Consider the following 11,136-nt stretch of genomic DNA (forward strand, 5'->3'; position numbering starts at 1 on the left):
CTCCTCTCCAGCGAGTGACAGCTGGGAAGAACAGCAGGGCTCCTCTGGCACAGGAAGGTCAGGGACTGGGGATGCAACAGCTGTCAGGGAAGCTCTGGGACCCTAGGAGGACCAGGGTCAGGTGAGGTCTTGGGCTGCAGCTGGCAGAAGCAGGGCATCTCCCAATGGAGGAGGGCAAGGGCAGGATGCCCAGCCACAGCCTGGTCTACAAGGGGTGACTTCTTCATCCTCTTGTCCACAAAGCCCTTTCAAGAGCCCAGGTGGCCTGGGTCTGGTGGCACAGGTCTGTAATCCCAGCTGCTTGGGAGGCTGAGGCAGGGGGATTTCAACATAGCAGATTGCAAGTTCAAGGCCAGCCTAGGCAACTTAGTGAGACCTGTCTCAAAAACAAAACAGGTTAGCTGGGTGTGGTACCACACATCTATAATCCCAGCACTTGGGGATCACCATGATCCCCAGGAGGGATCATGGTGAGGCAGGAGGATCACCATGAGTTTCAGGCCAGCCTGGGCTACATAGTGAGTGAGACCTGTCTCAAAAAATCAGAACAAATAAGCAAACAAATAAAAGGGCTAGAGATGCAGCTCAGTGGGAAGGTTTTCCCAGCACACACAAAACCCTGGATTCAATCTGCAGCATGACCAGAAGAAAAAAAGCCCCAGCAGAGCTGCCAGGACTCCTGGAGCCCTGAACAAACAGCTGCCAGTGTTGTGCTGGAAGCTCAGCGTTCTGTGGCATCTCACTGAGACTTCACAGCACCCCTGGGTGTAGGTTTGGTGGACTCTGGTTTACAGAGGAGGAAACTGAGGTCACAAGAGGTTGAGAACTTGCCTGAGGTCATCAGCTGGACTTGCAGGAGCAGGGATTTAAACCCTAGCTGACCCCGAAACCCGAGCTCTTAAAGATGGCTCCACACTCCCATGTGGCATTTGACTGCTGCCCCGTCCTGCCTCTGAGCTGGGGGCTCCCCTAGCCTCGGAATCCGGGAAGGTTCTTGCCCAGGCTGGGTGCACCCCAGGGTGTCTGACACCAATGATCCGAGAGGTAAGGAGCCCGGCAGAGAACACCGCGGCAGAACCCTCACTCATTTCTGCTTGCTTCTCCCCACAGAAGGCATTGATTTACGAGGCCCGCCAGGCCCGCCGGGGCCCCGAGGACCGCCAGGTGAAGATCTCAGGGGCGGTTAGTGGGTGGGGGTCTAGGGGCAGCGGCCTCGGGCACTGAGGGAGCCAGCCCAGATCTCACCTCAGGGTGTGTCCACCCCCTGAGCTCAGGATGCCCTCTTGCTCACTCTCTCCCACAGGGCCAGCTATCCCAGGGCCCCCAGGACCCCGAGGCCCACCAGGTGAGACAGAGCTCCCTGCTGGATGGGATGGGAGGCGAGAGGACCAGAGCCATTGCAGGAAGGAGCATCTCTGCTTCTTCTGGGCAGAAGGCTCCTGGCCACCTCTCGGCACTCATGAGTCTTGGGGCTTCTTTCATCCAGGGGAAGGCTTCCCAGGCCCCCCGGGCCCCCCAGGATCTCTCCTGACCACCTCAGGTAAGGCCGTGGCGCCGAGCACTCTGCCCCAGTCTGTGCGCTTACCCTGGCCCAGGGCTTCCTCTGACTCTCCACTGGGCCCGTTGCTGCCTGCGAGGAGATGAACCACCCCAGCCCAACCTTCTGGGGAGCTTCTGGAGTGACTGGGGAGGCCAGTTCCTATCTTTGGGGAGCCCAGGTCTAATAAAATGGGCAGGACTCAGGCCCATGAAAGAAGTGCCAGCAGAATGTAGAAACTCGGAAATAACTTCAGAGCAAACGTTGGGCCAGAGCTCTCGTCACTGTGGAAGATCCATCCATCCATCCATCCGTCCATCCATCCATCCGTCCATCCGTCTGTCCGTCCGTCCATCCATCCATCTACCCATCCATCCATCCACCCATCCGTCCATCCACCCGTCCATCCATCTGTCCATCCATCCGTCCATCCGTCCATCCATCCACCCTTCCATCCGTCCGTCCGTCCGTCCATCCGTCCGTCCGTCCATCCATCCATCCATCTGTCCATCCATCCATCCGTCCATCCATCCGTCCATCCATTCATCCATCCATCCATCCGCCCATCCATCCATCTTCTCATTCATCCACTCATTTCTATACCCAACCTCTCAACCACGCAAACATCCAAGCATCCATCCATCATCCATCTGACAGGCGTTGATTGAGCATCTGCAGCGTGCCAGGCACTGTGCTAGAAGGTGCTGCTACCCCAGAAATATCACTCACCTTCCCTCACACTGTTGCCTTCCTCTGCAGAAACCTTCTCTGGCCCCCCGGGCCCACCTGGCCCCCCAGGCCCCAAGGGAGACCAAGGTGAGAACAGAATCTCAGGGAGCCCACAGCCAATGTGTGCCCCCCTTTACCCCTAGTGGTCAGGATGAGGTGGGATGAGCAGAGGCTGTTCTTGGTCCTCTTGCTGGGTCCCTTGGCCTGCAGCATGGGGCGGGAGGGGGAAGGGCAGGTGGTAGGAGACTCTGAAAAGAACCCCTGTCCTGTGGTGACGTGGTGGAAGGAGGGGCACTGGGAGCTCCAGATTCTCTGTCCCCTCCTCCACTGGCCTGATGGAGTCACAGTGCCTCGCTGGTAGGTGCCTCACGGCTCTCTGCCTCCTTCCCACAGGTCCCCCGGGCCCCCGAGGACACCAAGGTACAGTACAGCTGGCGTCAGGCATCACCTGGGCCGGGGATGGGGTGGCAAAGGCTGACTTCCTGCAGCTTTGAGCTTAGCAGAAGTGCCTGTGTTGGGCCGGACAGTATTCGGTGAAGGGCCGAGTATCCTGTGTTCTGTGCACATTTGCAGTGTAGTTGTGTGTGTGGCCAGCACTGACCAAAGGGCTGCACAGACTGGGCAGGGGCCCCAGAGGGGAGGCGGCGGGGAGTGAACTGCCTGTCCCCTCCCGGCAAGCAAGGCCTCCCAGGATTCTTGGCCTCAGGGAAGTGCTGGGGCGCCACCCGACTCGGCTATGGCCAGAGCCTCTCCCCACTCCGGCTGACTGTACGGTGTGTGTTATTGGCTTCCAGACACCGGTTCTCTTGGATTCAACCTGCAGGGACCGCCAGGCCCACCTGGTCCACAGGGACCCAAAGGTGACAAAGGTCAGTGAGGGAGCAGCCTGACCCCTGAGCCCGACCTTGAATGGAAGATCCGAATGCTTCGGCGCTCCAGGCTTGGGGGATAGAAAAGGCAGAAGAAAGGAGGAGGCTGGGACAGGATATGAGAGACAGTCTCCCCCACGGGAGCACGGGGTGTCACTGCAGAGACAAGACTAGGAGACACTAAGTGTGCGGGGCTTCAGCGGGGGGGCTTCTTGGAAGAGGGGACACAAACAGGGCTTCTCCATTCGGACTGCAGGTGATCCTGGTGTTCCTGGTGGTCCCTCTCGAGGTAAGAGCCAAAGGCAGCCATAGTTCCCCTCCTCTCCCTCAAGAGAGGCTGAGCATTCCTTGAAGACATCGCTGGGTGGGCTCGATCACTCAACTGTGACTCACGCCCCTGCCTTGGCGGGTCCATGAGCTGTTGAAGGAGGGGACGTGCTAGGGGGCAGCGGCCCACGCACATCCAGGGGTGACCGGCAGTCGGGCCGCAAACAGACCAGGGCCTGGGGGGATGGGCAGGAGAGAAACTGGGGCACTGAGCGGGTTGCTGAGGGAAGGGGGTTTGGCCGGGCTTTGGCCTGGGGCAGCTCCCAGCTCTGCCTTTCACAGATGTGGCCTTTCTCGTGCCGCTCTTCTCTTTCTCCCACTGAGAAAGCACAGCTTCCTCAGCCAGGGAGGCACTGCCTGGGTCTGACCTCGGAGAGAGAAATCAAGTCAGGCCGCCTTCTCTTCCCGCAGGGGGCTCATCGAGCACCACCTATACAGCAGGCCCGCCTGGCCCACCAGGGCCCCCTGGGCCTCCGGGCTCCCTCAGAAGCTCCAGCCTGGAGATCCAGCAGTACATCTCTGAGTACATGCAGAGTAAGTGGGGCCAGCCACCGCGCCTTGGGATTGGCTCGAGCAGTGTGCGTGTGTATGCGGGCGTGTGTGCACGTGCACTCACCACGTGTGCTGGGAGAGCAGCTTCGGGCCCTGGACCTGGCCTGCAGTCAGTGGGTTGTGCGCGCATGCCTGTGCATACACACAGCCTCGTCCTCGCCCCACACGGAGGCACACGCGCACACACGCACACACTCACCTCTGCATGGGTAATTTGTCAAACGAATGGCTGCCTGGAGTCTTGTTAGTAGATGCCCCTCAGACCACCTGAGCAACCCAGGCCTCTGCCTCAGTTTCTCCATCAGTAACATGGGAGTCAAGGCTCCATGTGGGGTGGGGCAGGCATTTCCTCGTGGGCTGCAGGTGACCTCTGTGACCCTGGGGAGGACTGGCCTCCTGGGGACAGGCTTGACTTCTTTATTGCTTTGCTGGCAGGCGACAGCATCAGGGCCTATCTTTCTGGAGTTCAGGGTCCCCCGGGCCCACCTGGTCCCCCAGGGCCCGTCGTCACCACCGCAGGCGAGACTTTTGACTACACAGCGCTGGCCAGGCACGTTGTGAGCTACTTGCGGGGTAAGCCTGTCCCAGCCCTCACGCACTGGCCTCCGCTAGGGTTCCTTCCGCGTCTCCTAGCTCTCCATTCACTCCTCCCCGAACATGACCTCGATCGCGCACTCCCCACCGCCAGGCTCTGCCATCAGCCTCGGCAGGGTGCTTCAGGCTGAGAGCCGAGGCCACACAGGAGCACCGCACGCAGTGGGCATTTGCCCAGGGTGCTCCTAACTTGTCTGAATCTCCAGGCTGGTAGGATGTACTAAGAGTGAGTCCAAAGCATGTCCTGGCAAACAAGTTTGCCTTTCTTGTCAAATCAGCAGCAGCATCTCCTTCTGATCCTGTGCTAAGCAGCCTGCGCTGTCCGGGCCATTCCCTTTCACCCAAGAGAGACCTAGTGGGCCAGGGTTTTCAGACACCATGAGCAGGGCCACTGCAGGTCCCACGAGCGGTCCCCTGAGGTCTCCTTCCCACAGCTTCGGGCTACAACATCGGCAGGTCCTCTGGCTCCATCTCTGCGGAAGACATCCTGGCCATGCTGCAGCGTGAGTTGCCGGGTAGAGGGCGGGAGGGTGGGCCATCTGTGCTCCCTGCTGGCTTCGCCTGGGAGCACACCTTTCCCCCACCAGTTTGTGAGGGCTGCAGACCAGGGAGGGCAAAGGCCTTTGGGACAAGGAGCCACTGGCTCACGGCTCCGACGCGCTTGCTGGGTAACACAGGGACTGGAGAGGGGGTGGTGAGTCTGCCCTGCCCTGATGCCAGGCAGCCAGGCAGGCATCCCTGCAGGGACCTGGAAGTTGCCTGATTGATCCCCCTGACCACTGTGGGCCCAAGGGCCCAGAACGCACAACTGCCACTGGGGAGCCAGATGGTGCAGGGGGTCGGGCTGTGGCTGGATGGGGGTGCAACAGCCCCGTGGCTGGGGGAATCCACGTTAGCACATCCTTCCCTTGCCAGGGGATGATGTACTCCAGTACCTGCGTCAGTACCTGACGGGCCCTCAGGGTCCCCCGGGGCCACCAGGCGCCAGTGTGGATGGGTCCTTCCTGTCGTCTTTGAACTACGCGGAGCTGAGCAATCGTATTCTCAGCTACATGTCAAGTGAGTGCCTGCCCTCCTGCTGGCCCCGTGCAGTGGTCCCGCTGACCTCTCCTGCTGGGCTGCAACAAACCCCACAGAGGGAGTGGGTGGCTCCAAAGCAGGTCAAAGAGCCTGGCAGGGGAAGCCAAAAGGACATCTCGGGCAGCATTTTGGGTGGAGCTTGCACATGCACACACACACTCACTCACACACACCACACTCTCATGCACCCAGCTGCAGGATTCCTGTGGGCAGCAGTGACCTGCACTTTCTTCTCAGTGCCCTCCTCCTTGGGGCCACTGCCCAGGACTGCACCTCTGCCCCATTCCTCTCTGCCACCCCTCTTTACCATTCTTGGGCTCCATTTCTGTACAGACCCGTGTCAGGCATTGGAATCTGCCCTCCCCTGCCCAGTCTTAATCCATCACAACTGGGACTCTGTCCCCCAGGTTCTGGCATCAGCATCGGGCTTCCTGGCCCGCCAGGCCCCCCTGGCCTACCGGGGACATCTTATGAGGAGCTGCTTGCCTTGCTCCGAGGTAAGGCCGGGAAGGCGCCTGTGTCCAGGGGGTCTGGGGTGGAAGCAGAGCCCTTGGCCCAGCCCATGACTGACTCCCTGCTCTCTCTGGGTGTCTCAGGGTCTGAATACAGAGGCATCATTGGGCCCCCAGGCCCTCCAGGCCCACCCGGGATCCCAGGCAACTCGTGGTCCAGCATCAGCATGGAGGACCTCTCGTCATACTTGCACAGTAGGTCACTGGGAACAGGGCTGAGGGCAGAGGGCTGCAGCCGGCAGGGTGGTCACGGGGCGTCCACTCACCCGTCACCTAGTCCTCCCGGAGGATGAGCAGAGCCAGGCCTCACTTGCTGAGAGGTGCCCAGCCTTAGCAGGTGGGGATGTGGAGACGAACTCCCAACCGCAGCCCTTGGCGAGCTCACAAGCCCACCCTTCATTAGGGTCCCGCTCCTCCCTCCTGCTCTCAGGGAAGCTCAGCCACAACCCACCCCTCTCCAGACCTCCTTTCAGCAGGCCCTGGCACTGCGCTGTATTGCCCTTGACCTTCCTCTTCTCTTCCCTCCTTCTCAGCTGCTGGCTTGTCATCCATCCCAGGCCCACCAGGCCCGCCTGGCCCCCCAGGTCCTCGAGGGCCCCCCGGTGTCTCAGCAGCTCTGGCAACCTATGCAGCTGAGAACAACGACAACTTCCGGAGTGAGCTGATCAGCTACCTCACAAGTAGGTGCTCCAGTATTTGTGTTCACCTCTACCTCCTCCTTAGACCCTACTTGTCCCTGTAAGTGTACCTTAAGAGTCCAGGAAGCTGGTGCTCAACAGAGGGGTGCTTGGAAGAGCCTGGGGGCCAGCGGTGGGAGACGCCCAGGGGTGCTTGGAAGAGCCTGGGGGCCAGCAGTGGGAGACGCCCAGGCTCTTTCCTCAGCAGCGTTTTCCTGCTCATGTGCAGGGATCCTGAAGTTCACTTCCTCCCTAGGGGACACTGAGCTTTAGGAGAGACCCTGTGGCTCCCAAGTCTTCTGTCCTCCAAGATCTGAGCTCCTGCTCACGGCTTCCTTCCCAACAGGCCCTGATGTGCGCAGTTTCATCGTTGGCCCCCCGGGGCCCCCAGGGCCCCAGGGCCCCCCTGGAGACAGTCGCCTGGTGTCAAGAGACGGCTCCTATGGTTGGAGTAGCAGCTCTTCCGTCCGACGGGGCTCCTCCTACAGCTCTTCAGTGGGCGCCGGAGGAGCCAACAGAGGCTCCTTGGGAGAAGGTGCAGCCTTTGGTGCAGGAGACGGGGGCCCCTATGGCACTGACGTCGGTGCGGGCGGAGGCTATAGGACGGCAGCAGAAGGTGGTGTGTATGGAAGAAACGGTGACTCACTCCGGGCTGGCTTCGGTGGAGACCTGGATTACAACGAGCTGGCTGTGCGGGTGTCAGAGAGCTTGCAGCGTGAGTAGGGGCACGGCCTGGGTGTGGGGCGAGCGCCTTAGCACTGAGGCACTGTGGGGTGGAGCGCCCAGGCTGGGCAGACAGCAATGCCACAGTCGGACAGGCCCAAGGGCAGGAGGTCCTACCTTACCTCAGCCCGCTCACACATGGGCCTCAGCATGAAAGCTGAGCTGCGGGAGCAGAGCACAGGGGCGTCTTGCTGTTCTGCTTTCCCAACACTTAACTTGCTCAAGGTCTCAGAAGAGTCCCAGGGACCACAATGACCTTCTTCTGGGGCTGTAGGAAAACCTATTGGCTAAGAGGTCCCTTCTCCCTGTAACTGTCAGCCGATCACAGAGGTCTCGGAGGAAACAAAGCCCACAGCAGGCAGACCTGTGCCGTCACATGGGAATGCAGAGCAAAGCTGCAGGGGTGGCCCTGGGACAGTGTCCTCTAGTTCACCTGCTTTGGGAGTCATGGTGCTGAGCATTCCTGCTGCTGGCCCCACACTCTGGTGTTTTGCAGGTCAGGGCCTGCTACAAAGCATGGCCTACACTGTCCAGGGCCCACCTGGCCAGCCTGGGCCCCAAGGGCCCCCCGGCATCAGCAAGGTCTTCTCTGCCTACAGCAACGTGACTGAGGACCTCATGAACTTCTTCCGAAGTAAGGGCACCCCATTACTTGCCCAGCACTGAACTGTTGCAATCTCTCGGGGGCCTGCTCTACAGACACCAACTCACGGAAAACCTCCCTAAAAATACCTGAAACGGTGAAAATCAGAGTCTGGACGCTGTTTCCCCTTACACGTTCCAACTCCATTCTGCACATCTGTGTTACTTTGAACAAGGCACTTGACCTCCCAGGCTCAGGCAGTCTCTAAGACCAGTTTTTTGCCCTTGCAGCTTACGGAGCCATTCCAGGACCGCCTGGGCAGAAGGGAGACGTGGGCACTCCAGGACCTAAAGGTAAGGGAGGCACGGAAACGGCCACCAGGATCCTGTGCAATGCCAACCCTTGCTGGTGCCATACGGGGGACCTGGGCCACACCTTCAGCAGCCCAATTACTCATTACTCTCCCGTCCCATCTGTCCGCCCAGGCGACAGGGGCCCTGCCGGACCACGGGGTCTTCCTGGACCACCTGGCTCTCCAGGGCACAAGGGGGAGAAGGGAGACAAAGGTAAGTGACGGTGCTGCTCGCTGGCCCTAGAGTGCAGGAGGCTGGTGCTCAGTAGAGGGCGATCTGGTACAGGACAAACCTGAGAAATTCAGGTAAATGCCAAGGCAGACACTGCCAAGAACGTTAATTTGCCTAAAATCCCAGGGAGAAAGAAAGGAGCGCCAGTGCAGGGAGGAGAGGGAAACCCATCTGGTGGTGACACAGGGTGAACACTTAAATAAGTTCATAGTCTTACAAAAGCTTTAATCTTTGCAGTCATCTGCAGTAGCCACAGATGCAACTGCCCACGCTAAGGTCGCATCTTCTTGCAGGTGACCAAGTCTACATTGGGCGGAGGAAGAGGAGTGTTGCCAGCAAGCCATGAGCTGGCCTGGGCGGAGCGGCCGCTGCGCCAGTTCTCACAATGTCTGCGGGCCTGTATGTCAGATTTCTCTCCAGAGGTAAAGCTGGAGTCTGTAAGCGTCCTGCTGAGACAGTCGCCTGCCAGCTATGTTTAGCCAAACAAAAGACACGTAGAGAATTCAAAGATACACGACGTGGAACAGCCTCACGGGGTGGCCCTGAAGAGTAGTCGCAATGTTCTAGGATGAAACTTACTTCCCTGCTATCTAGATCGAAGTGCCCTGGCTTCTTTAACACTTAGTTTGAACCCCAACCTAGGAAAGCTAGTAACACAGAAAGTGGCTTAGGAGGCTCAGGGCTTTGCCTAAAAGCGAGCCCTAAAAATGGAAGATGGGGCTTCGGTGCCTCCCTGGAGGTGACATGTGAGGGCGTCTTCTGGTTACTGTTGCAAAGCCAAATGTCATCTTCTTACTCCCGTTCACTCTGCGTCCTCCAGTCACGGAAGAATTGGCTAAGAAGTGACTCTCGCAACGGAACACATAAAGAAACTCACTTCCTCTGCAAGAGGTGACAGTGTTTTTAACGGCTATTCCACTTGCTGAGAAAGTCTGATCATAGCTTTGATCTGTACCCACAGGTCCAAGCTAGCGTTCACAGATACATGATCCTGCACTAGACGGCAGAAACGGGGCACGAGTGGCAGCGGGCAAGGAAGGAGGGAGGAGGGGAAGCGAACACCTGATGCTGGGGAAGGCGCTTCTGCCCGTGGTGTCACTCTCTTAGGAAATGGCATGGGGGGCTGAGCATAGCTGGCTTATAAGCACTTTTCACTGCCTAAACACATATGTACGTGGTCTGTAAGATGAAATGTCATTTCAAGTGTAAAATTTCCAATTAAATTTTTTCTTTTTTAGTATGTTTAATGTGAACAATCTGAACAAAAGGTTAAAAAAGGTATTCTGGGTTCATCAGGCCTGATACTTTCATTACATACATGAGAAAAGAAAACCACTTGTATGACACACTTCTAGCATTCTGTTTACTCTCTGAGATGTCTGAAGGCAGCCTTTTTGCAACTATGAACTCAATCTGGAAACATCTCGAAGCACCTGAAGGTCTTTCCTAAGCACAGATGTCGTGAAGTAAACACAGGTGCAACACATGAGCAACAGGCTTATCTGCGATTAACGCAGTGACTTATCCTGGGGCCAATCGTGATGGCAGGGTAAGTAACATGTGGACCATCGAGGCTCCTACTAAGGGAAAATGTACGAGTATCACCTGCCCCAAAGAAACCCACAGTAAAATCAGACATCCCAATTCTGAAGAGGCTGCACTCGGCCAACTTATAAATTTGTTAGAAGTTCTAACTCTCAATCGCTTATTAAACACGGAGCTACATTAAATCTACTTCTGTAACTCTACTCTTCTGAAAAGCTTTATTCTCCTATCTGGCCTTTGCTGAGGACCTCACATACTTCCTGGAGAAAACAGCTGACTTCCACCGTATCCATCAGCTGGAGCAGCACCCACCGATCAAGTACGTTCTGCATGGACTTCCGGCTCCACTGTTATGTCCCAATAGCTACCTACTTTGAATCGACACGGGAATTTCTGAAAGGGAGTTCATATGGCCGGCAGAATGTCAAACTACTTATTTTACTGCCTAATGAAAACTTAATATTGTGTCAAATGCATGAATGAAATGTACCTTTTACAGTTTTTAAAAGAATTCATCAGTTTTACCCAAAACATGAATTTACTTTTACTTTTTAAATGTACTTTTACTTTTTACATTGGGGTTCAAGTACTATATCCCCTTGAATAATAATTCCTACTCTCATTAATCAGACCAAGGAATTTCGCCCTTGTTAATAGATTTACTTTACTAAGATATCCAAGTCTTGCAGTCATATACTCAAGCAGAACAGAGTAAAAGTCCAAACTTGCAGACACGAGATGTATGTCCTCAGCTCACCATCAATGGAGCTGGGCCTCTTTTGTTTCATTACAAAAACTGAGCTCAATACTGCACAATGCTCCTA

At 57.1% G+C, this 11,136-nt stretch overlaps 1 protein-coding gene across 2 annotated transcripts in view; it reads left to right on the plus strand.

The window, feature by feature from the left end:
- Col17a1 (collagen, type XVII, alpha 1) overlaps positions 1–10,868 on the plus strand; it is a 48,795-nt gene extending 37,927 nt beyond the window's left edge. For both annotated transcript variants that reach the window (XM_005403792.2, XM_013504102.1), the window contains exons 38-56: positions 1,111–1,164; positions 1,304–1,345; positions 1,487–1,540; positions 2,297–2,353; positions 2,660–2,686; positions 3,061–3,135; positions 3,392–3,424; positions 3,874–3,996; positions 4,450–4,587; positions 5,043–5,111; positions 5,524–5,667; positions 6,096–6,185; positions 6,285–6,395; positions 6,734–6,880; positions 7,224–7,592; positions 8,097–8,234; positions 8,474–8,536; positions 8,669–8,749; positions 9,061–10,868. In XM_005403792.2, the coding sequence (XP_005403849.1) occupies positions 1,111–1,164; positions 1,304–1,345; positions 1,487–1,540; positions 2,297–2,353; positions 2,660–2,686; positions 3,061–3,135; positions 3,392–3,424; positions 3,874–3,996; positions 4,450–4,587; positions 5,043–5,111; positions 5,524–5,667; positions 6,096–6,185; positions 6,285–6,395; positions 6,734–6,880; positions 7,224–7,592; positions 8,097–8,234; positions 8,474–8,536; positions 8,669–8,749; positions 9,061–9,113 (1,868 nt within the window). In that variant the 3' untranslated portion in view covers positions 9,114–10,868. The remainder of the gene's footprint in view (positions 1–1,110; positions 1,165–1,303; positions 1,346–1,486; positions 1,541–2,296; positions 2,354–2,659; positions 2,687–3,060; positions 3,136–3,391; positions 3,425–3,873; positions 3,997–4,449; positions 4,588–5,042; positions 5,112–5,523; positions 5,668–6,095; positions 6,186–6,284; positions 6,396–6,733; positions 6,881–7,223; positions 7,593–8,096; positions 8,235–8,473; positions 8,537–8,668; positions 8,750–9,060) is intronic.
- Positions 10,869–11,136: the final 268 nt, after the last annotated feature.

This window comes from Chinchilla lanigera, unplaced genomic scaffold (genome assembly GCF_000276665.1).
Source record: "Chinchilla lanigera isolate Chin_1 unplaced genomic scaffold, ChiLan1.0 scaffold00084, whole genome shotgun sequence".
In the NCBI taxonomy this organism is placed as follows: Eukaryota; Metazoa; Chordata; class Mammalia; order Rodentia; family Chinchillidae; genus Chinchilla; species Chinchilla lanigera.